At 35.3% G+C, this 27,470-nt stretch overlaps 1 protein-coding gene across 1 annotated transcript; it reads right to left on the bottom strand.

The window, feature by feature from the left end:
- Positions 1 to 348: 348 nt before the first annotated feature.
- On the bottom strand, positions 349 to 15,123 carry LOC134694629 (large ribosomal subunit protein uL10m-like). Its single transcript, XM_063555670.1, has 5 exons — positions 15,014 to 15,123; positions 9,460 to 9,647; positions 8,333 to 8,508; positions 6,159 to 6,298; positions 349 to 602 (listed from the first exon to the last, which is right to left on the bottom strand). Exons 1-5 carry the CDS (start codon positions 15,042 to 15,044, stop codon positions 388 to 390), a joined length of 750 nt encoding a protein of 249 aa, XP_063411740.1. The 5' UTR covers positions 15,045 to 15,123; the 3' UTR covers positions 349 to 387.
- Positions 15,124 to 27,470: the final 12,347 nt, after the last annotated feature.

Raw genomic sequence — 27,470 nt, 5'->3', positions numbered from 1 at the left:
AAGTCCCATGCTGACAGCCATCTTGGAAATAGATCCACTTCAAAGAAACAACACTTGGTCAGTAGGTCATTAGGATCATTCATGCCATGTTTGGTTTCATTTCATTCAGTGGTTCTCTAAATGAAGTTCAAAATTATTTTTTTTTAACGTGGATGGACAACAAAGACGGAAGATAAGACGCCAAGTGATTGGAATAGCTCAGTTGGGCCTTTGGTTCAGGTGAACTAAAAAGGCAAACAAATTTAGACAAACTACAATAAAAAACACATGGTGCAGATAGCTAAAAATTTAACCGGTAAAGAATTGATTGGGTAAAAAGGTTTTCATATTTTCAAAACAAACATCAAGACTGAATTATTTCTATTTATTTTGATTATTAATTCTATATCAAGAGTTGTCCTCTCCTTCTGATTCCTGTTTAACATACTGGGCCAGATTTCTACATAATGTTTGTTGATGTGATTCTAACAATGAATGAGTCTTCCCTCCAGCGGCCATGTTTAATACACTGACCAGTTCTCCACGTAATTGTTCAATGTTAGGTAACTGTGAATAATGAGTTAATCCATCTTTGGAATATAAACTGTTTTCTACCAATCCACCTACAATACAAAGTTAAGTTAATAATTTCAGCCAGTTGGATCAGTTATGAAGGTTAATATAGTCAGGTCAGTTATATAACGGTTAATACAATCACGTCAGTTATAAAGGTTCATTCAGTCATAGAGGCTAATAAAGCTAATAGTGTCTAAGTGACTGTATAGTCTCCATGTTGAAGACTGAACATTGACCTATAATGGTTTAATTTTATAAATTGTAACTTGGATGGAAAGTTGTCTTAATGGCACTCATACCACATCTTCTTATATCACCAGTTGTAAAGGTTAATTAGGTCACAGTAGTTGTTTTGGTTAATTAGGTCACAGTAGTTAGTTTGGTTAATTAGGTCACAGTAGTTAGTTTGGTTAATTAGGTCACAGTAGTTGTTTTGGTTAATTAGGTCACAGTAGTTAGTTTGGTTAATTAGGTCACAGTAGTTGTTTTGGTTAATTAGGTCACAGTAGTTAGTTTGGTAAGTAGTTGTTTTGGTTAATTAGGTCACAGTAGTTGTTTTGGTTAATTATGTCACAGTAGTTGTTTTGGTTAATTAGGTCACAGTAATTTTGGTTAATTAGGTCACAGTAGTTAGTTTGGTTAATTAGGTCACAGTAGTTAGTTTGGTTAATTAGGTCACAGTAGTTGTTTTGGTTAATTAGGTCACAGTAGTTAGTTTGGTAAGTAGTTGTTTTGGTTAATTAGGTCACAGTAGTTAGTTTGGTTAATTAGGTCACAGTAGTTATTTTGGTTAATTAGGTCACAGTAGTTGTTTTGGTTAATTAGGTCACAGTAGTTAGTTTGGTTAATTAGGTCACAGTAGTTAGTTTGGTTAATTAGGTCACAGTAGTTGTTTTGGTTAATTAGGTCACAGTAGTTAGTTTGGTTAATTAGGTCACAGTAGTTGTTTTGGTTAATTAGGTCACAGTAGTTAGTTTGGTAAGTAGTTGTTTTGGTTAATTAGGTCACAGTAGTTGTTTTGGTTAATTAGGTCACAGTAGTTGTTTTGGTTAATTAGGTCACAGTAGTTAGTTTGGTTAATTAGGTCACAGTAGTTGTTTTGGTTAATTAGGTCACAGTAGTTAGTTTGGTAAGTAGTTAGTTTGGTTAATTAGGTCACAGTAGTTGTTTTGGTTAATTAGGTCACAGTAGTTGTTTTGGTTAATTAGGTCACAGTAGTTAGTTTGGTAAGTAGTTGTTTTGGTTAATTAGGTCACAGTAGTTGTTTTGGTTAATTAGGTCACAGTAGTTGTTTTGGTTAATTACAGTACGGGTTAGGACTTATTTTTATTGATGTCTTAATCCGTCTAGTCGGATATGAATAATCGGACATTTTTATGGTAGGTAGTATGGTCATTAATCAACAAATCCAGGTGTGATTGGCAATATATTTGTCCTTTCATCTTAATCCGTGCTGCTAGAATTACGGTTCACTGATTTCAGAATCAGGTTACCTGTAATTTTAACCTCTCAGTCACTTTATTGATTACATCGTTTTTGACATAAAATATTTTTACAGGTGAAGTACTGGAGAAAACTTTGTTTTAATAAAAATAGCTTATTTTTTTAATTATGGTTTTTATATTTCAACTGCTATTTATTTTCTAATTTGTTCCTCAAAATTATTTTTGTTCTATTTTCTTTGTTGTTTATTTTTTGTTTTTTTGTGTATCTGTTTCTTATTTGTTTGCATTATATAATTTCAAACATAAATATTTTTACATGTATTCTATTTCTGGAAGCTTACGGTTATTTTTGTTTTACTCGATTGAAAACAGTCTTGGTTAATTAGGTCACAGTAGTTAGTTTGGTTAATTAGGTCACAGTAGTTGTTTTGGTTAATTAGGTCATAGTAGTTAGTTTGGTTAATTAGGTCACAGTAGTTGTTTTGGTTAATTAGGTCACAGTAGTTAGTTTGGTAAGTAGTTGTTTTGGTTAATTAGGTCACAGTAGTTAGTTTGGTTAATTAGGTCACAGTAGTTATTTTGGTTAATTAGGTCACAGTAGTTGTTTTGGTTAATTAGGTCACAGTAGTTAGTTTGGTTAATTAGGTCACAGTAGTTAGTTTGGTTAATTAGGTCACAGTAGTTGTTTTGGTTAATTAGGTCACAGTAGTTAGTTTGGTTAATTAGGTCACAGTAGTTGTTTTGGTTAATTAGGTCACAGTAGTTAGTTTGGTAAGTAGTTGTTTTGGTTAATTAGGTCACAGTAGTTGTTTTGGTTAATTAGGTCACAGTAGTTGTTTTGGTTAATTACAGTACGGGTTAGGACTTATTTTTATTGATGTCTTAATCCGTCTAGTCGGATATGAATAATCGGACATTTTTATGGTAGGTAGTATGGTCATTAATCAACAAATCCAGGTGTGATTGGCAATATATTTGTCCTTTCATCTTAATCCTGCTGCTAGAATTACGGTTCACTGATTTCAGAATAAGGTTACCTGTAATTTTAACCTCTCAGTCACTTTATTGATTACATCGTTTTTGACATAAAATATTTTTACAGGTGAAGTACTGGAGAAAACTTTGTTTTAATAAAAATAGCTTATTTTTTTAATTATGGTTTTTATATTTCAACTGGTATTTATTTTCTAATTTGTTCCTCAAAATTATTTTTGTTCTATTTTCTTTGTTGTTTATTTTTCGTTTTTTTGTGTATCTGTTTCTTATTTGTTTGCATTATATAATTTCAAACATAAATATTTTTACATGTATTCTATTTCTGGAAGCTTACGGTTATTTTTGTTTTACTCGATTGAAAACAGTCTTGGTTAATTAGGTCACAGTAGTTTTTTTTATGTATTCTATTTCTGGAAGCTTACGGTTATTTTTGTTTTACTCGTAAATCCATTGGCAGAATGCCGTCTCCAGGGTTAGTTTGACGCGGCCACATGCAAAATATTTCTACAATATGTATTTAATTTTCAGTCTGTGTTGGGTCAGTTCCGAGATATAAAAAATAATTACAGTGAGCAATACTTGTATATTATTTAGTAGCTTGCTGATTCTTTGTAGTTTTTACTTTTTACTGTAAACAGTTTATTGTCCAAAACTTCAAAGTTGGAGATGTATCAATAAAATATAACGCAAATAATAACACTAGAAGAAGATATTGATTCTTCCCGGACATAAGTTTATTTTAAGATTTCCGTGTTTGTTCATTATGCTAAATTTATATAATTGATCTGCATTTGGGGTAGGGGGTAAATAGGGTCCGGATCTCGAAATCCTGGGCTTAAAAACACGAAGTCCTAAGGTCCCGAATTTAAATAAATCAAAATCCAGACATCGCAAAAATCCATGTAAAAAAGGAAACTTGTATGTTATATATTTTTAACAGCAATTTGTTAAGAAAAATTTGCCGTGAAAAGATTATTCCATGATAAACATATTAGTGATCAACGGCGTGTGCACGTGGTTGAACTTTAACTCGACTCCACTCACAATATTATCGAATGCTAATAAAACATGTTAAAGATCGATTTTGTCCACTGCACGAGATTTTTATATGGCGGGAAATGTCGTAACAGTAAACTCGGGTGACCTTACTGAACGACCGTGGGAAAATCCATTCATGATTAAATTTGATGTGGAATGATTGACAGTATTGTGCGTTAGTTTTGAGGCTCTTGATCGATTGACCAGAATAGAAATTTAATCGATTTACATACATGTAAAATCAAAACAAGATTTAGTCTTCTTTAACTATTTTTTGTTTTATTTTTATCAGTCATTTCCCGGATTCCCATTTAAATATTCTACTTTGGAGAACTCCTTTAAACTTCGGAAAACATCGATTTAAAAATTCTTACGGACTGCGCGAGCTATAGAATGACTATAAGTACGACGAAAAAGTAAAGACAGCTGATCATGAATAGTACGATTAGCCTTCAACCCCATTTGGGTATAAATGTGCATTTATTCAATAAACTATATAAGGTTAAATTTTGATTTTCGTGTACCGATTCGTATATATTTATAATAAAAACACCGGCGATTTACATAAAAGAGTGACTGAGACATGAAAATAGAAAGGCAATATCTCGATTGTCAACAATTTTTTGTTAAATAAAAAATAGGAATCGAAATATGATCACGGCGTTACAAATATTGTATTTAAAGAAACCAATTGTTTGACTTTCAAAGAGATTAACGGGAAATATGTCAAAATAGAAAGCACGAGTGATCTGTCTGACCAAAATGTTTTACTTGCGAGAAATGATTGACAGGTGTGAATTGATGTAGAGGCTCTGACGGGGAAAGTTGTATCAAAAGGAAAATAACTTTATTCACAATGCCTATACATATTTTATAAATACGATATGTTGGCCTTATACTTAAAATTGTGTTTCTAATAATAACATATAAAGGAACAGGACGTTAAAAGGGGGAAATAATAGAACCATCCATGAAAACTCGTATAATTTACGGGATTGATGTCTCAACAATTTGATTTAAACTTCGATTGAAAACAGTCTTGGTTGTTATTAGGCTTATTATTTTGAATTAGATGAAATATTTACGGTTTACAAATACAAATGCAAATACAAAATAGTTTATTGGCACAAAACTATTATAATAATTGGCAACACAATATATTGTTAAAAATCGTCTTTATTTCATTTTCAAATATAAAAAAAAATCCCACATTCATGATTAATTTTAATTAATTCAATTTTAATTTTAATTCTAAATATTTAATTTTTAATTTAAATTCTTATATTTAATAAAAAAAAAAATCCCACATTCATGATATTAAATTTTAATTTTAATTCTAAATATTTAATTTTTAATTTAAATTCTTATATTTAATTTTTAATTTTAATTCTTTCTCTTTGAATACAAAACAATATTTTACATTTATCTATTCTCCATAAATACAATTATATCTGTACAGGTAAAATTTAATTCTAATCAAGCTGGTACAGATTGATTTACGACCTTCCACTTGGATATTGCACAGCAGGTGTTTATTACTCTGGGACAACTGTCCGACCAGTCTGACATCTAGACGGATAAAGGCTTCCATAAAAATAAGTCCCTACCTGTACTGTAGGTCACAGCAGTTATATTGGTTAATTAAGTCACAGTAGTTAGTTTGGTTAATTAGGTCACAGTAGTTATTTTGGTTAATTAGGTCACAGTAGTTAGTTTGGTTAATTAGGTCACAGTAGTTGTTTTGGTTAATTAGGTCACAGTAGTTAGTTTGGTTAATTAGGTCACAGTAGTTAAATTGGTTAATTCATTTACAGCAGTAATATTATATCTGATTCATTAACTTACCTGAATTATAAATGTAAGATATAAATTATAAGGTTAATTTTAACCAAACAATTTAACATTGATCAAGTAAAAATATCTGGTCAATTCAATAATTTTTTTTATAACACTTATCAAGTTAAAATAATCATATTCAATCTTTATTACAGAACAATACAACAGAAATGAATTTCAACCATTCATCAGAAATCAATTTTGTGTACAAAAATATTGTATATTTATGAATTGGTGGTCTGATAAAATATTTTTAAAACCTTCACTAATATCTCCATGGTAACTTACCTAGAACAATAAAATCAGGAATTTTCTTCAGTATTTTCAAAGCTTCTTTAACCTTAGGCTCTGGACATACAACATAAACATTGGAGCCTATAATCCAGGGGGCCATGTTCTTATACTGGGAATATTCTGTTATGGCTCGTCTGAAAAAAAAGAACATCAATATTGGTCTTTATGATAATGGATACAATTGATACTGGGAATATACTGTTTTGGTTTAAATGAAGCTGAAAACAATCTACATTATTGGTCACTGACGACTCTGGTTTCCATGGAGACAAGCAATTCAGGGGTTGTGTCTTGTTGCTGTATTTTCATATTTGTTTTTTGTGTGTATTTTGTACATAAATCGGGCCAAAAGGTTTATCTTTTGAATTGCTTTACATTTTTCTTTCCAGGGCCTTATAAAGCTGACTATGAGGTATGGGTTTTACTCATTTTGGAAGGTCTTACAATGACCTTTAGTTAATAGTTATTAATTTCTGTTTCATTTGGTAACTTGTGGAGAGTTGTCTCATTTGCATATTCATACCACATCTTTGTTTATTTTAGATATGGTAATGCAGTATACATGTGAACAATAAGTATTAAATATTGAGCAATAAAATTATCTATATATATAATATTGAATTTAAATTTTTCTAATGTAAAAAAGATAAAATTTTGATGTGGACTAAATAATAAATTAATGATCCAAGGGAGATAACTCAATATTTCCCAGTAACAACTCAATTAATCTTTATTCAATCTACTGTGAATGCAGAAATTATTGTGATGTTTTTATTAATTGCGAAAAAATGCAACTGGGTTACAATCGCAATAATTCAAACTTGTATATATTTAATAAAAATTTATATGATATAAACATGATTTTTCTTAATAATGTGAAAATTAAAATCACATTCTAGTCTAAAATGACAAAATCACAATAATATATGCACACTAATTTCTGAATTTTCAGTACAACAGCAGGCATACTCAGCATGTGACTAACCAGTACCACTCACCTTATAAATCTGTTGTTATAGAACCACAATCTCATCCCGTTATCTTTCATGGTGTTAATAGCCTTTCTCTTGTCAACAGCAGGCATACTCAGACTCTGACTGACCAGTACCACTCACCTTATCAATCTATTGTTATAGAACCACAATCTCATCCCGTTATCTTTCATGGTGTTGATAGCCTTTCTCTTGTCAACTGTAGGCATACTCAGCATCTGACTGACCAGTACCACTCACCTTATTAATCTATTGTTATAGAACCACAATCTCATCCTGTTATCTTTCATGGTGTTGATAGCCTTTCTCTTGTCAACAGTAGGCATACTAAGCACCTGACTGACCAGTACCACTCACCTTATTAATCTATTGTTATAGAACCACAATCTCATCCCGTTATCTTTCATGGTGTTGATAGCCTTTCTCTTGTCAACAGTAGGCATACTCAGCATCTGACTGACCAGTACCACTCACCTTATTAATCTATTGTTATAGAACCACAATCTCATCCCGTTATCTTTCATGGTGTTGATAGCCTTTCTCTTGTCAACTGTAGGCATACTCAGCATCTGGCTGACCAGTACCACTCACCTTATTAATCTATTGTTATAGAACCACAATCTCATTCCGTTATCTTTCATGGTGTTAATAGCCTTTCTCTTGTCAACAGTAGGCATACTCAGCACCTGACTGACCAGTACCACTCACCTTATTAATCTATTGTTATAGAACCACAATCTCATCCCGTTATCTTTCATGGTGTTGATAGCCTTTCTCTTGTCAACAGTAGACATACTCAGACTCTGACTGACCAGTACCACTCACCTTATTAATCTATTGTTATAGAACCACAATCTCATCCCGTTATCTTTCATGGTGTTGATAGCCTTTCTCTTGTCAACAGTAGGCATACTCAGCATGTGACTGACCAGTACCACTCACCTTATTAATCTATTGTTATAGAACCACAATCTCATCCCGTTATCTTTCATGGTGTTGATAGCCTTTCTCTTGTCAACTGTAGGCATACTCAGCATCTGACTGACCAGTACCACTCACCTTATTAATCTATTGTTATAGAACCACAATCTCATTCCGTTATCTTTCATGGTGTTGATAGCCTTTCTTTTGTCAACTGTAGGCATACTCAGCATCTGACTGACCAGTACCACTCACCTTATTAATCTATTGTTATAGAACCACAATCTCATCCCGTTATCTTTCATGGTGTTGATAGCCTTTCTTTTGTCAACTGTAGGCATACTCAGCATCTGACACACCAGAATCATTGTATTCTCGTCGAACATCTTCTTCACTTGTTTGTACATAAATTCTTCATATTCATCTACTTCCTGTTAAGAAACACAAATCAAAAATTGTGGATTCATTTAAATACATGGGTTACTAACTTACTAATATCTATTGAATATGTGAATAGGAGGAAATTTCAATTAGAAGATAATTGTATATTGTATTTCAAGCTCCAATGACATCAATTGGTGATTTAATAGTTGCAAATTAAGTTTCCTGGTGAGGCATACATGATGTATTCCTATATTGCCAGGAAACAAGTAGGTGCGACCATCAAATCACCAATTGATGCCACTAGAGCTTAAAATACAATATTGTTGTTTCCATTCTAAAGAAACTGACAGAAAACAAGATAAAATCATACATTTTAAATTTGTCAAACTTTGTCTGTGCTTGCCCTTTAAGTTTTCATAGCATCAATTTCTTATTGATGAATGACAATTTGTAACGTAATCAAATCAAAATGAACTGTCCCAAGTCAGGAGCCTCTGGTCTTTGTTAGTCTTGTATGATTTTAAATTTTAGTTTCTTGTGTATAATTCGAAGCTTAGTATGACGTCCATTATCACTGTACTGGTATACATATTTTTTAAGGGGCCAGCTGAAGGACGCTGTTTTTGCTACATTGAAGACCCATTGGTGTTCTTTGGCTGTTGTCTGCTCTATGGTCGGGTTGTTGTCGCTTCGACACATTCCCCATTTCCATTCTCAATTTTATTACAAGCAATGTTGAATTACAATACTTTATAATGAAATGAGCAATTGATAAAAGCAGTAAAATAGAGTTTCCATTGATAAAACAATTTTGACTACAACCTATCAATAAACCATTTCCTGTATTCTCAGTTTAAATAATTAATCTACTCAACAAAACTTGTTCTAGAAAGGTTACACTGTAATGCTTACTGGTAATTTTGTATTGACTTAAAGGTTACACTGTAATGCTTACTGGTAATTTTGTGTTGACTTAAAGGTTACACTGTAATGCTTACTGTATCCTGTGTTATAATTTCCAATTTGTCACATGATTGAGACACTGGAACAATATCCTCTACATAAATAGGTCTCGTAATACTCTCAAGTACCCTAGCTTTCCATACTCTAGGTTTTGGTCTTTGGACATTCCATTTTTTCCCTCCTCTTACAGCTGTCCATTGCCTTGATGTGCACCTTACACAGCCTGATAACGGAAAATTACATAACATTCTTGTAAATGCAGGTTTCAATGAGAAAATATAAAAAACAAAATGTGGAACGATTGCCAATGAGACAACTCTACACAAGAGAACAAATGACAAAGAAGTTAAACAACTACAAATGTACACTAGTGGATTTAGGGGGGGGGGGTCACAAACACCCCCCCCCCCCTTCCACTTAGAAATCTTAAAATAATTTTTGAATTAGTAAATATACACATGTCACAATTACATTGGCCTGAGGGGAACTTGATAATTAGTAGAATCAAAGGATTTAATTAAGACATTCCAAGGCTGCTATCTCTATATTTTATTACTTTGTTTGTTTTATGATTAAAACAACTTTTCTGTTAGCTTGATTTGATGAAAAATACTTTTCACCCTATCATATATATCCATAAGATGTTTTTTTTTAGAAAAGGACACCTACTGAATCTAAGGATATTGCAAACTTTATTTCCACATCTGTAGTTCCCTAAATGAAAACTGGAATCCACATAGTTCTTTTCTTTTCATAAACGAGAAATGTTAATTCATAAGATGCTTCTAATATGCATGGCTGAACTATCCCCCATTCAACTTCAAAGGACAGAAATAATTGCTATTTTTGTGCTTTGTCATGTTTGTTCGCTACGGACAACAACCCTGGACAGTTTAGAAAAAAACGTTCAGTATTGTGTAAAGCACAGAATGTAAATCTCACAAACAAACAAAAAAAGTACACTAAACATTGAAGACCCATTGGTGGACTTCAAGGCCGTAACTAGGCATCTTATTTTAGTGAGGCAAAAGAATTGAGCCGAGCGAAGCAAGGAGAAATTTTTTTTTGGAGGGTATGAAATGAATGGTGCAAAATCCTGCATTCTAGGCATTTTTAGAGAGTTTCATAATGTTTTGAATTTGTACACTTTTTATATAAATTTTTCATATTTTAAGACATTTACTAACACCAAATTTTTAACAACTTTACTTAAATTTATATGTAATCTTGATAATCATCCAAATATCACTGATTTAAGTCTGCTGCCAGAACATATCTAACAAACATCGATTCAGTAGAGTTTGTCAAACTTTTCTATGGCCCGTTCAGTCAAATCGTTTCAGAATCATAATTTGGTCTGCTGATATCCTTATCGCGATGAACATGGAGCATGGCAAGACCGCACAATCTCTCGCCCCTCATGCAGGCTCTTTTCCAAGTTTCCAGTCGTTTCAGGGGAATCTGTTTTTCTAAAAGTAGCTCTTATCATCAACACAATGATCAATGACTTCTTTCAATTCCTTCTCCATCAGGAATTTGGTAGCAGCATCGGTAGTATAACAGTTGTGTTTGTAAAAGGGAATTAAGCTTTCCTGTAAGCACCATATCATACAGTCGCAGTTACAAAATATTAAACTCACTTTTGTGCTGACAAAGAGTAAACAAACTAGGGATAGAATGAGATAAGATACATGTATATGATTCTATCTATAGAGTAAGTATATGATATGGGTACTGCTTTAAGTTTTTACTTGAAAATCCAGGAACTATTTAAATGACTATGTATCAACTTTGATTTATGTTTTCTAATGTTTTTCTTTGTTATGAAGACATTGTGTGAATTGCATTGTGAGTGGAGTGTGAGGGCCTCAAGGGAGAATAGTGTTTGTACTAATTGAGCATACCCTCTTGAAATAAAGATTATTATTATTATTATTATTACAGGGGAACTGGATTGGAGTTTTTGACGTTTACATGTAGGTCCGTAATTTCAAATTATTTCTGGAAATAGTTGGTAGTATTTTAGTTCCAGAATCTATAAATTTTAGGGTTAGGGGTTGGGAGTGTCCGATTCCGAAACCCCGAATATAAAGAAACGAAATTCCGTAGTACCGAATAAGTAAAGACAAAATCCTGTGTTAAAGGTTCTACCATTCCTCAATAATATCTAACTGGAATATGGGATATTCTTTCAATTTTGAAGGTTAAAGAAACATGGATAAAAACTAATTCATGCATGTACCATATTATTTATATTTTATTTATCTGTAAAGAGAAAGATTAAAGTTCATGAAGTGAATATACGCAGACAGGACTGCTCCCTTACAATGCTCAGTACTTGATTTGTCAGTCTACTTATCGTTTTTGGATTGTTCTAATGAAATTATTCTTTCTTTACCTTCAGTTGCGATTTTCCTTTTTCTACAAGAGCCTCTTTTTAACTAGAGATCAATGATGATTATCGTTACTATGTTTTGTTAATGTTATCGAGACATCACCCGTTGAGATGCTAATTTATATTTAGAAAGAATAGTTTAAAAGGAATGATGACAAGTTATAGAAATTAAGGTTGAGACAGAACAACAAATGTCTATTATATTTATATATATATGTATAAAAAAAATTAGTGTCGAAATTTTAGTGAGGCAATTGCCTCACTTGCCTCAAGGGTAGTTACGGCCTTGCGGACTTCGGCTGTTGTCTGCTCTATGGTCGGGTTGTTGTCGCTTTGACACATTCCCCATTTCCTTTTTCAATTTTATCATGTTTATTATTCACGTTCAGCCCCTTTCACTTTTGCACCCTACACGTTAGTTTATTTTGAGTAACCATACGCCGGATGAACAAAAAGTGTGCCAATTATTGGAAAAACATATGGTTTGGTATACCAAGAAAACCTCTCTAACATTTGTCTAATGTTCAAAAACATTTATCACAAAAAAAAAACAGTTCAAGCTCTGGATCTCCTGTCTGAATGTATACAATAGTTCAGTTACTACTTGAAAAAAGTTTTAAAATTTGTAATGTTAATTTCTCTCTTATAATGAGTATTAGGATAACTATATTTGGTAATTGGTTATGCACTTGTAGGTCACTAAACAGCCTTCAACAATGAGCAAAGTCCATACCCATATGTAGCCAGCTACAAAATGCCCCAAAATCAATGAAAATGACAAATATTGTTCTTTTGACGATTTATGAATGGAATGTGAAAAACTATATCTCGAGTGAACATGATTGATAGTTTAGATTATTTTTACAGATAACCGCTACAATTTTAGCTGACAGTGACTATAGATTACACGCACTGGAGGCAAAATGAGAAGTAAACAAATATGCATCAATAACATAATATTTAACAAATCCATCAAATTAGGAACAGTACCAACAGATTGGCTCATCGGTTATAATGTCATCCCGATTTTTAAAAAGGGCGATAAAACATATCCAGCAAATTACCGTCCTGTCTATCTTACATCTGTCCCTTGCAAAATTATGGAGCACATCATCTTTAGTAGCGTTATGAACTACCTGGATAACAACTAACTCCTGTCACCATACCAGTTTGGATTCAGGAAAAACCACTCGTGCGAACAACAGCTTATAAACACCACAGAAGATCTAGCTAGAATAAGAGATAATAAAAGCCAAGCAGATATACTGATACTGGACTTCAGTAAGGCCTTCGATACCGTGCCACATTGCCATCTTGTACACAAACTAAGGAACAAGGGTATTGACAAGTACACAGTAAATTGGATAGATAACTGGCTTCAAAATAGAAAACAGACAGTACTCCTGGATGGCTGTAAATCACAACCTGCAACCGTACAATCCAGAGTTCCACAAGGCACCGTACTTGGTCCGCTTCTATTTCTCCTATACATCAATGACATTGGGGATAGTTATCAAAGGTACAATGTACCAGGATTATAATTTAATAAGCCAGACGCGCGTTTCGTCTATATAAGACTCATCAGTGACGCTCATATCAAAATATTTATAAAGCCAAACAAGTACAAAGTTGAAGAGCATTGAGTATCCAAAATTCCAAAAAGTTGTGCCAAATACGGCTAAGGTAATCTATGCCTGGGATAAGAAAATCCTTAGTTTTTCGAAAAATTCAAAATTTTGTGACAGGAAATTTATAAATATGACCACATTATTGATATTCATGTCAACACAAAAGTGTTGACTACTGGGCTGATAAATTAACAACTGGTACCAGCATAAGACTCTTTGCAGATGATTGCTTATTATATAGAGACATCAAAACCAATAATGATACAGAAATATTACAGAAAGTCTTAACTGTATTAGAAAAGTGGTCTATTGATTGGAAAATGTCATTTAATCCAAAGAAATGCTACGTCCTACAGACAACACATAACATCCGTAATAGAATTATAAGACCATACTTCTTACATTCTACAAAGCTGGAACTAAAAGAACATAACCCATACCTAGGGGTGGAGCTGGACAGCAAGCTCAATTGGTACCATCACATTACCTCAAAAATTAACAAAGCTTCACAACAACTGAACTTTGTCAGAAGAAATTTATATAGATGCCCTTAAGAAATTAAACAACATGCTTACATTGCTTTGGTAAGACCACATCTGGAATACAGTAGCTCAGTATGGGACCCACATTGGAAGAAGGATATCAAACGGATAGAAATGGTACAACACAGAGCGCAAGATTTGTAACCAAGAACTACAACTACCAACCCGGCTCTATGACCGCAATTATACGATCTTTGAATTGGCCGACTCTTGAAACAAGAAGAACAGCAAATCGCTTGATACTATTTCAGAAAATACTGTACCACCAAGTAGCCACAGAAATTCCGACTACCTCGTCAACAATAGGAAAACACGTCATAGTCACACAGTCAGCATCATGCAGCCACAATGCAACACCTCCAAGTACGAATTCAGCTTCTACCCGAGAACAATCCGAGACTGGAATCATCTACCAGGAAACATCGCAACTGACACAGACTCGGACACTTTTAAGGAAAACCTCTGGTCACACTTCCATCCTGAGACCAGAGACACAGTGATGCTGTAAAGATCATCCTTGTTTTTATCCTGCACCAACCACAAATTTAAACTTGTATATATATATATATATCATGTATATATATAGTTATTTATTTTTTTCAGGTTTGGTTGATAATAACTTGTACAGCACCTGCACTTGATGACACAGCATCAGCGTGATGGTATATTTTCCGTGTCTGATTAACGAAAGAAGAAGAACCTTCAGGAGATATTCAGGTACAAATGTACATGTAGCACCTATTTCATATTGTTTTGATATGCAAGTTTAATAAAATCTCTTTTGTTTAGTTTATGTGTGACACAATTTTTTTTGTGAACACTTACATGACTTCGGCATTGAAAGGTTATAAATAAAATAAATAATTTTCAATTTCTGAATGTTACATGTATGGTTATTTTTTAGATCATGAAGATGACAGGTTAATCATTATATGGCAGCTCTCCGTTTCACTTTTAAGTTTGCAGGAAAAAATAAATGCATGTTTATTCTATTTTTATGGAAGGTGAGGATAAAAGATTAGACCTTGTGAAACTTTCTGCAAAATCGTTGCCATAATATCGACTGGTTATTTTGAGAACACATAGGAAACCGGTGGTAAGGAAACCGGTCAGACAGGATACCAGGTCTAAAATTCCGCAGCAAAAATATCTGATAACCAAATTATTTATACAAAGTATAATAGCCATGTACTTATTTAACCGTATCAAACAGGCTGAAACCTATCAAAACGAATGTATGGAAACTATTCCAACTGTTGTAAAACTTTCGTATGAAACTTTATTAAATAAACATTTCTATAACTGTCTAAACAACAGGGCAGTACTAAGGCATGGTATGTCAGCACACACTCACTGCAATAGTGAGAAATGTGAGACGCAAAACCTTAGCACCAGCCCTGTTTGGACAATCTGTACCAAAACAACAGTCTCAGCCTTTCTATATTCTGTCCGCAGGTTCAAAGCACTACACTTCACTTAAACTTAACCGACTGCCTGCTATAAACTACTTCCTTTCCAACCTATCCGATGCAGGGGCGGATCCAGGACCTCGATGTCTGGGGGGGGGGGGGGGGGGGCATAGCCAGAAATGAGTAGTGCTTTTGCTAATTAATATTCATAATATGTAAATGAGAATTGTACCACGTGATAGTAGTTTGAACTGGACTGGCTTGATAGGCTTGATATCATTAAAATCTTTAAAACACGGATATTATTAGTTGCCCGTCACAGAGTCCTTATTTACAATCACTTTGATATTTCCGTAAAGTTGTCGGTTAGCTAGCTACGTAGCACTAGCCTAGGGTAGTATGAATATTCATGAGTTTTATAAAACAACGCGAGATACGAGATCACGTCATTGGCGCGATAATTATCTGAGAGAACTCTCAGCAAGCGGTAAACAATAAAAAAAAATGTTCAAAAGCTCCCAAGATGACGGGCATACATCACTGGAACAGAGACGATATGAAAATTAGATAATAAGCGCTTTGAATATTGAATTAGCTTCGATATTGTACAGAGACAGCATATATTATAGGCATTCTAAAGACGATTTAAAAAAGGGGGAGTTTCACACAACGAAATATGACTATGCATTCGGGGGCTACTCTTTTTGTTAATATGAAAATATACAGAAGAGCTATATTAAATCAGCGACAGTAACTATGCGGAAAGGGGGGGGGGGGGGGGGGGGGGGGGGGGGGGGGGGGGTGCTGCTCCTGTCCTGGTCAATCGTCCTCATCCATTTGAAAAAAATACCCGCCTTATGCAGAAGATTTATTGGCTATATGTCTGATCTGTAGTCCAGTCCCTATGATACAGTCATGTCTGAATGATTCCCTTTATAGACCACCAAATTTTCCTCACTAGGGGGGGGGGGGGGGGGGGGTTCTGGTCAATCGTCCATATCCATTTGAAAAAAAACTGTTCCCCTTATGCAGAATATTTATTGGCTATATGTCCAGTCCCTATGCTACAGTCATGTCCAACCAACCTGATCCCCCCTAAATCTGTTTTAGAGACGCATATACACTTGTATCTTTGTCTCAGAACAAACTGATCTAAAACTAAACCTAAGCCTAACTCAGTAACTGATTAGACCAATAAATAAGATGTCTAGAAAGGCTTTTTGTCATAATTATCTAGACTACTACTACTTATGATCCCACCATAAACATATGGCCAAAGGGGATGGGGGCTATCCTGTGCTTGTTTCATCTTGTGCATAGTTACATGCTTTGGTACATGTATGTATACAGACATCTGGCTGGTGTAAACCAGAATCTGACACCCCATTCATTTACATTTATTGTACATTTATTTTTGCTTGTAAGAATCCATACGTATATTTAGCTGCCTACTCAAATTCTTTTATTGTTCTGATGTGTTTTTTTCCCTTTAAATCTGATTAACACAAAGAGTGAAAAACATCTGACACTTGTGAAGACAGGAAGTATCTTTATTAATAATTTAAATATACTTATATACATGCTCTTATTAAAAAGGAAAATTTACAAATGATGTATTTTGTTCAAAGTAAGCTGATCACTTTTTGTTTAGTTTTAAGTAAAAACTAGGAGTAAGGGAATTCTGACAATTTAAAAAAAAAATCAATCTAATGTCAAATATATTAATTTCACTAGTCCACTTAACCATGTTAATACAAAAAGGTAAAGTGCAAGGAGTACATGTATTTTTTTCTGCATTTCTTGTTTCAGCAACTGCTGTACCTTTCCAGTTACTAATTATGTGTTGTGTATTTATTTACAATGGACCATAACACTTTTGAGTGACTGGACAGGTTGATTATATTCATCTATAGAAAAGATACTGGAGAGATTGGTAATAGTTTTAGACAGCTGCAATTGAAGGTACACAAATTCAGGTGGTCATATCAACCTTAAAAGTCATATCAATAGCCCAGGCTAGGGGTCATCAGACATCAGTTATATCGAAAGCCTAGGGTAGTGGTCCATTACAAGGAATCACCAGTTATCATTATCAATAATGGTCTAGGGTAGTCAATTATCTGAAATGATTAGTTAACAAAGCCATGTCACTAGCCTAGGAAGTGCCCATTATTCAGGAATCACTAGTTACAGTCATATCACTAGACTAGGGTAGTGCCCAATTATCAGGAATCACCAGCTGTGAACAAAGTCATGTCACTAGCCTAGGTTAGTGGTCAATTATCTTGAATGGTAAGTAAACAAAGTCATGTCACTAGACTAGGGTAGTGGTCAATTATCTGGAGTGATCATTCAACAAAGTGATGTCACTAGCCTAGGGTAGTGGTCAATTATCTTGAATGATCAGTCAACAAAGTCATGTCACTAGCCTAGGGAAGTGGTCAATTATCTGAAGTGATCAGTCAACACAGTCATGTCACTAGCCTAGAGTAGTGGTCAATTATCTGAAGTGATCAGTCAACAAAGTCATGTCACTAGCCTAGGGTAGTGGTCAATTATCTGGAGTGATCAGTAAACAAAGCCATGTCACTAGCCTAGGGAAGTGGTCAATTATCTTGAATGGTAAGTAAACAAAGTCATGTCACTAGACTAGGGTAGTGGTCAATTATCTGGAGTGATCATTCAACAAAGTGATGTCACTAGCCTAGGGTAGTGGTCAATTATCTTGAATGATCAGTCAACAAAGTCATGTCACTAGCCTAGGGTAGTGGTCAATTATCTGGAGTGATCAGTCAACAAAGCCATGTCACTAGCCTAGGGTAGTGGTCAATTATCTGGAGTGATCATTCAACAAAGTGATGTCACTAGCCTAGGGTAGTGGTCAATTATCTTGAATGATCAGTCAACAAAGTCATGTCACTAGCCTAGGGAAGTGGTCAATTATCTGAAGTGATCAGTCAACACAGTCATGTCACTAGCCTAGAGTAGTGGTCAATTATCTGAAGTGATCAGTCAACAAAGTCATGTCACTAGCCTAGGGTAGTGGTCAATTATCTGGAGTGATCAGTAAACAAAGCCATGTCACTAGCCTAGGGAAGTGGTCAATTATCTTGAATGGTAAGTAAACAAAGTCATGTCACTAGACTAGGGTAGTGGTCAATTATCTGGAGTGATCATTCAACAAAGTGATGTCACTAGCCTAGGGTAGTGGTCAATTATCTTGAATGATCAGTCAACAAAGTCATGTCACTAGCCTAGGGTAGTGGTCAATTATCTGGAGTGATCAGTCAACAAAGCCATGTCACTAGCCTAGGGTAGTGGTCAATTATCTTGAATGATCAGTTAACATAGTCATGTCACTAGCCTAGGGTAGTGGTCAATTATCTGGAGTGATCATTCAACAAAGTGATGTCACTAGCCTAGGGTAGTGGTCAATTATCTTGAATGATCAGTCAACAAAGTCATGTCACTAGCCTAGGGAAGTGGTCAATTATCTGAAGTGATCAGTCAACACAGTCATGTCACTAGCCTAGAGTAGTGGTCAATTATCTGAAGTGATCAGTCAACAAAGTCATGTCACTAGCCTAGGGTAGTGGTCAATTATCTGGAGTGATCAGTAAACAAAGCCATGTCACTAGCCTAGGGAAGTGGTCAATTATCTTGAATGGTAAGTAAACAAAGTCATGTCACTAGACTAGGGTAGTGGTCAATTATCTGGAGTGATCATTCAACAAAGTGATGTCACTAGCCTAGGGTAGTGGTCAATTATCTTGAATGATCAGTCAACAAAGTCATGTCACTAGCCTAGGGTAGTGGTCAATTATCTGGAGTGATCAGTCAACAAAGCCATGTCACTAGCCTAGGGTAGTGGTCAATTATCTTGAATGATCAGTTAACATAGTCATGTCACTAGCCTAGGGTAGTGGTCAATTATCTGGAGTGATCATTCAACAAAGTGATGTCACTAGCCTAGGGTAGTGGTCAATTATCTTGAATGATCAGTCAACAAAGTCATGTCACTAGCCTAGGGTAGTGGTCAATTATCTTCAATGATCAGTTAACATAGTCATGTCACTAGCCTAGGGTAGTGGTCAATTATCTTGAATGATCAGTTAACATAGTCATGTCACAAGCCTAGGGTAGTGGTCAATTATCTGGAGTGATCAGTGAACAAAGTCATGTCACTAGCCTAGGGTAGTGGTCAATTATCTGGAGTGATCAGTGAACAAAGTCATGTCACTAGCCTAAGATTGTGGTCAATTATCTAGAGTGATCAGTAAACAAAGCCATGTCACTAGCCTAGGGAAGTGGTCAATTATCTTGAATGATCAGTCAACAAAGTCATGTCACTAGCCTAGGGTGGTTGTCAATTATCTTGAATGATCAGTCAACAAAGTCATGTCACTAGCCTAGGGTAGTGGTCAATCATCTGGAGTGATCAGTCAACAAAGTCATGTCACTAGCTTAGGGAAGTGGTCAATTATCTAAAGTGATCAGTCAACAAAGTCATGTCACTAGCCTAGGGTAGTGGTCAATCATCTGGAGTGATCAGTCAACAAAATCATGTCGCTAGCCTAGGGTAGTGGTCAATTATCTTGAATGATCAGTTAACATAGTCATGTCACTAGCCTAGGGTAGTGGTCAATTATCTGGAGTGATCAGTGAACAAAGTCATGTCACTAGCCTAGGGTAGTGGTCAATTATCTGGAGTGATCAGTGAACAAAGTCATGTCACTAGCCTAGGGTAGTGGTCAATTATCTAAAGTGATCAGTCAACAAAGTCATGTCACTAGCTTAGGGAAGTGGTCAATTATCTAAAGTGATCAGTCAACAAAGTCATGTCACTAGCCTAGGGTAGTGGTCAATTATCTGGAGTGATCAGTGAACAAAGTCATGTCACTAGCCTAGGGAAGTGGTCAATTATCTGAAGTGTTCAGTCATCAAAGTCATGTCACTAGCCTAGAGTAGTGGTCAATTATCTGAAGTGATCAGTCAACAAAGTCATGTCACTAGCCTAGGGTAGTGGTCAATTATCTGGAGTGATCAGTAAACAAAGCCATGTCACTAGCCTAGGGAAGTGGTCAATTATCTTGAATGATCAGTCAACAAAGTCATGTCACTAGCCTAGGGTAGTGGTCAATCATCTGGAGTGATCAGTCAACAAAATCATGTCACTAGCCTAGGGTAGTGGTCAATTATCTTGAATGATCAGTTAACATAGTCATGTCACTAGCCTAGGGTAGTGGTCAATCATCTGGAGTGGTCAGTCAACAAAGTCATGTCACTAGCCAGTAGCCTAGGGTAGTGCCAAATTATCAGGAATCACCAGTGAACAAAGTCATGTCACTAGCCTTGGTAAGTTGTCAATTATCTTGAATGATCACTAGCATAGGGAAGTGGTCAATTATCTGGAGTGATCAGTCACTAAAAACATGTCTCTAGCCTAGGGTAGTGGTCAATTATCTTGAATGGTAAGTTAACAAAGTCATGTCACTAGCCTAGGGTAGTGGTCAATTATCTGGACTGATCAGTTAATTAAGTCATGTCACTAGCCAAGGGTAGTGGTCAGTTATCATGATCACCAGTTAACATTTTCGTGTCAATTATCAGTAATCTGCAGTTATCAAAGTCTTGTCACTAGCCTATAGTAGTTGTCAATTGTCAGCAGTGATCACTAGGGAAGTGGTGTTGTCACTAACTTAGGGATGTTGTAAGTAATATGTCATTAGCCTAGGGGTGCTGTTAGTAATGTGTCACGAGCATAGGGTTGTAGTCACTAGTGTGTCACCAGCTGAGGGATGTAGTCAGTAATGTGCCACTAGCCTACAAATGTTTTCACTCATGCACCAGTCTAGGGTAGATGTCAGAAATTAGTCGTATCATTAGCAAACGGTAGTTGTCAGTAACATGTCATAAAACTAGTTTAAGGAAGTTTTCAGTGGTGTGTCAATAGCCTATGGTTGACATAGGTTGTCACTAACATATCACTAGCCTATTGGTGTTGTCAATAGTATACCACCAACCTAGGGATAGTGTCAGTAATGCGTGGCTAGCCTACGGTTGTTAATGAGATATCACTGTGGTGTTTTCACTAGCTTAGGGATGATGTTAGTAATGTGTCACTAGCCTAGGGGTGTTGTCAGTAATGTATCACTAGCCTAGGGTTGTCAATAATATATCACATGCCTTTGGGTGTTGTCAGAAATGTGTCACTAGCCTAGGGTTGTCAATAATATATCACATGCCTTTGGGTGTTGTCAGTAATGTGTCACTAGCCTAGGTTTGTTAATTATATATCACTAGCATAGGGGTGTTAATAATATATCACAAGCCTACGGCTTGTTAATAATTAAAAAAGAAATACTAGTAAGGAAATTGTAATACTTTTTTCTCAGATTTAGCCAAGGAGATGTAGTGTACAGGTCCAATGAACAGCATTCAAACAACTCAAGTACGTACAGTTTCTCAAAAGAGATTTATCATTATTCAACAAGGTTAACTGGATTTCAAACTGGCTAATCATACATGAATGTCATCATGTCTGCTTGTATTTAAATGGTAGAACTACGTTTGGTAACTGATCACTACCCTAGGGTGGTGACATGACTTCGTTAACTGGTCATACCTGATAATAGACCAATACCCTAGCTATCGGCTAGTGACATGACTTTGTTAAGTGATCATTTCAGATAATCGACCACTACCCTACGCAAGCCGTTAGCGATATGACTTTGTTAAATGATCACTGATGATAATTGACAACTACCCTAAGCTACTGACATGGTTTTTTTGAACTGGCGATTCCTAATAGTTTACCACTACCCTAGGCTAGTGACATGGCTTTGTTAACGGGTGATTCCTTATTTTTGACCAATACCCTAGGCTAGTGACAAGAAATTGTTAACTGGTGATCCCTGATAATTGACCACAACCCTAGGCTAGTGACATGACGTTGTTGACTGATCACTCTAGATAATTGACCACTTCCCTAAGGTAGTGACATGACTTTGTTTACTGATCACTCCAGATAATTGACCACTACCCTAGGCTAGTGACATGACTTTGTTGACTGATCACTCCAGATAATTGACCACTACCCTAGGCTAGTGACAAGATTTTGTTTACTGATCATTCAAGATAATTGACCACTAACCAAGGCTAGTGACATGACTTTGTTCACTGGTGATTCCTGATAATTGGGCACTACCCTGGGCTACTGCCTAGTGACATGGCTTTGTTTACTGGCGATTCCTGATAATTGACCACTACCCTAGGCTAGTGACATCACTTTGTTGAATGATCACTCCAGATAATTGACCACTACCCTAGGCTAGTGACATGACTATGTTAACTGATCATTCAAGATAATTGACCACTACCCTAGGCTAGTGACATGGCTTTGTTGACTGATCACTCCAGATAATTGACCACTACCCTAGGCTAGTGACATGACTTTGTTGACTGATCATTCAAGATAATTGACCACTACCCTAGGCTAGTGACATGACTTTGTTGAATGATCACTCCAGATAATTGACCACTACCCTAGTCTAGTGACATGACTTTGTTTACTTACCATTCAAGATAATTGACCACTTCCCTAGGCTAGTGACATGGCTTTGTTTACTGATCACTCCAGATAATTGACCACTACCCTAGGCTAGTGACATGACTTTGTTGACGGATCATTCCAGATAATTGACCACTACCCTAGGCTAGTGGCATGGCTTTGTTGACTGATCACTCGAGATAATTGACCACTATCCTAAGCTTCTGGCTAATGACATGGCTTTGTTTTCTGGTGATTCCTGATAATTGACCACTACCCTAGGCTAGTGACATGACTTTGTTGACTGATCACTCCAGATAATTGACCACTTCCCTAGGCTAGTGGCATGGCTTTGTTGACTGATCACTTCAGATAATTGATCACTACCCTAGGCTAGTGACATGACTTTGTTGACTGATCACTTTAGATAATTGACCATTCCCTAAGCTAGTGACATGACTTTGTTGACTGATCACTCCAGATGATTGACCACTACCCTAGGCTAGTGACATGACTTTGTTGACTGATCATTCAAGATAATTGACAACTACTTTAGGCTAGTGACATGACTTTGTTGACTGATCATTCAAGATAATTGACCACTACCCTAGGCTAGTGACATGACTTTGTTGATTGATCACTCCAGATAATTGACCACTTCCCTAGACTAGTGGCATGGCTTTGTTGACTGATCACTCCAGATAATTGACCACTACCCTAGGCTAGTGACATGACTTTATTGACTGATCACTCTAGATAATTGACCACTACCCTAGGCTAGTGACATGACTTTGTTAACTGATCATTCAAGATAATTGACCACTACCCTAGGCTAGTGACATGACTTTGTTGACTGATCACTTCAGATAATTGACCACTACCCTAGGCTAGTGACATGACTTTGTTGATTGATCACTCCAGATGATTGACCACTACCCTAGGCTAGTGACATGACTTTGTTGACTGATCACTCCAGATGATTGACCACTACCCTAGGCTAGTGACATGACTTTATTGACTGATCACTCCAGATGATTGACCAGTACCCTAGGCTAGTGACATGGCTTTGTTTACTGATCATTCAAGATAATTGACCACTTCCCTAGGCTAGTGGCATGGCTTTGTTGACTGATCACCTCAGATAATTGACCACTACCCTAGGCTAGTGACATGACTTTGTTGACTGATCACTTTAGATAATTGACCACTTCCCTAAGCTAGTGACATGACTTTGTTGACTGATCACTCCAGATGATTGACCACTACCCTAGGCTAGTGACATGACTTTGTTGACTGATCATTCAAGATAATTGACAACTACCCTAGGCTAGTGACATGACTGTTGACTGATCTATCAAGATAATTGACCACTACCCTAGGCTAGTGACATGACTTTGTTCACAGCTGGTGATTCCTGATAATTGGGCAGTACCCTAGGCTAGTGATATGACTTAATATTTGAAATATTCCACCATGTATGGAATGCATTGCATTATAAATAAATTTTGTGTATTTACTGTCTTCTGATTGGTTAAAATTATTAGTTTTATTTCAATGTTATCAACTTTGATGGCGACACGCCCACTCTGACGTTGTGTATTCATACGCCAACATGTGTGTACGTTGTTATTGTCAAGATAAATAATATAAAATAAGTTCTTTAAGTCTTATTTTTGATAGAAATTTATTTATAATGAATGGCAATAATTTATTTTGATTTTTACTTCGCGGATTATTCAATGTGAAGAGTCAAAAATTAGTTTTATGGTTGAATAAATTCAAAAAAAATAATAGCCATTCATTAAATAATAAAAAGGAAGAGAATAATGATCAGATTTTTAGATTTGAAAAGTCAAGCCTCAGAATCATTGTCATCGCCAGATCAAATTTATAACACTATATATATATATGTTAACTTTTTGTTTTTTTGTTAAATGAATCAAAGAAATAAAATCTTAACGCATCTTTGTAATTATAGTGCCTGAAAATTTTCCTAGAATTAGATACATTAAGTAAAATTAGTGAATAAAAAAAAATGTCTTTATATTGAAAAATGTCTTAAAATAAGATAAAAAAATTACAACAAAAAAAGTTTTCAAATTATGAAATTAGGTGCCAGGAGAGAGCTAGAATGCATATTTTAACACCATTTACCCCCAGACCCCGGCCTTAAAGGCCACCTCGCTATGCGAGGTGGGAGACTCGCTTTGCGAGTCTAACATTCCTCCTGTAACTTATCATATTTCTCCTATAACTTCAAAACATAATGACATCCCTGCTAACTACTGATTCCTGAATAATGGGCACTACCTAGGCTAGTGACATGGCTTTGTTAACTAATCGTTTGAGATAATTGACTACCCTAGACCATTATTGATAATGATAACTGGTGATTCCTTATAATTGACCATTACCCTAGGCTTTTGATATAACTGATGTCTGATGTCCCCTAGCCTGGGCTATTTATAATATATCTTTTAAGGCTTACAAATGTATATGACCACCGGAATTTGTGTACCTTCAATTGCAGCTGTCTAAAACTATTACCAATCTCTCCAGTATCTTTTCTATAGATGAACATAATCAACCTGTCCAGTCACTCAAAAGTGTTATAGTCCATTGTAAATAAATACACAACACATAATAAGTAACGGGAAAGGTACAGCAGTTGCTGAAACAAGAAATGCAGAAAAATAAATACATGTACTCCTAAATTGTCAGAATTCCCTTACTTCTAGTTTTTACTTAATTTAACTAATAGTAGTCTAGATAATAATGACAAAAAGCCTTTCTAGACATCTTATTTATTGGTCTAATCAGTTACTGAGTTAGGCTTAGGTTTAGTTTTAGATTAGTTTGTTCTGAGACAAAGATACAAGTGTATATGCATCTCTAGTCCAAATAATTATGACGTCTGGGACGGCTATTTTTTTTTTTTGGGACGCCTTCCTTTGTCCCAGAAAAAAATTAAAATAGCCTTGCCAGACGTCATAATTATTTGGACTAATGCGTCTCTAAAACAGATTTAGGGGGAGCAGGTTGGTTTGACATGACTGTAGCATAGGGACTGGACTACAGATCAGACATGATATAGTCAATAAATCTTCTGCATTTAAGGGGCATATTTTTTTTTCAAATGGATATGGACGAGTCACGATTGACTAGAACCCCCCTCCCCCCTAGTGAGGAAAATTTGGTGGTCTATAAAGGGAATCATCCAGACATGATTGTAGCATAGGGACTGGACTACAGATCAGACATATAGCCAATGAATCTTCTGCTTAAGGGGGGGTCGTTTTTTTTCTCAAATGGATGTGGACGATTGACCAGGACTGGAGCAGCAACCCCCCCCCCCCCCCCCCTTTCCCCTTTTCCGCATAGTTACTGTCGCTGGTTTAATATAGCTGTTCTGTATATTTTCATATTAACAAAAAGAGAACCCTGTGAAACTCCCCCCTTTTATAAATCGTCTTTTGAATGCCTATAATATATGCTGTTTCTGTACAAAGTCAATAGGCCTATCTAAGCTAATTCAGTATTCAAAGCGCTTATTATCTAATTTTCATATCGTCTTTGTTCCAGTGATGTATGCCCGTCATCTTGGGAGCTTTTGAAAAAAAAAAATTTGTTTTGTTTACCGCTTGCTGAGAGTTCTGTCAGATAATTATCGCGCCAATCTGTAATCTGTAATCTGTAATATATATTCTGCCAATGTAGGCACACCTCTTCCGAGTATTGGTTTTTCACATCATGAATAAAAATATCTTCCACCAATATCACTATACACTATTTACATTGTTCATCATATTCTTGACGATAAAATTGGACTTAATGTCAATATCATCAAATCATTAAATATTTTAAAATCTAAAAATATTTATCTAAAGATATCACTGTTTAAGAGTAGACAACCAATTGACACTTAGGATTCATAAAATGTTACTTTCTTTTCTTTTTCTTTATATCATCTAATTGCAACAGTCTATATCTTTCACAATGGAGATTGTAACATAATCGCCTACATTTTGGATCTATAATGTTCTGTATCACTTTAAAAACTTTTTCATTTCTTAACATTGTCATGTAATTAAAGGGATCTATGATCAGTTGTAAAATGTCAAAATGTTCACCTTTCATATTAAAGGCAGCTAGTTCTTCACTACAGGAATTAATTAAATCTTCCAAAATTGGTTTTCTGATATCTTCTAAACTTTTACACGTTAATAAGAAATGTGGTAAAGTTTCTTCTGTTTCATTACACAGTTTGCATATAGACAGTTCTGTATTACTTTTAAACTTGGCTCTAACTGTTTGCAGAATGTAACTCCCAGTAGCTATTTTCAATTTTGTAGGAATTCTAATAATTTTCCTTGAATTCATAGTATTTGTATTTGCAATAGGATGACATTGTCCTGGTTTATATATCAACGATAAGTATCTTAAACTGGTATAAAGTTTTGCTTGATTCAGTATCTTCTCAATCCAGAATTTTTGAACTTTGGAAGTTATTTCCCTTTTCCATT

Source organism: Mytilus trossulus, chromosome 13, assembly GCF_036588685.1.
Source record: "Mytilus trossulus isolate FHL-02 chromosome 13, PNRI_Mtr1.1.1.hap1, whole genome shotgun sequence".
In the NCBI taxonomy this organism is placed as follows: Eukaryota; Metazoa; Mollusca; class Bivalvia; order Mytilida; family Mytilidae; genus Mytilus; species Mytilus trossulus.
Note: the sequence above shows the minus strand (reverse complement) of the source record. Positions and strands in the feature narration are given on the sequence as shown.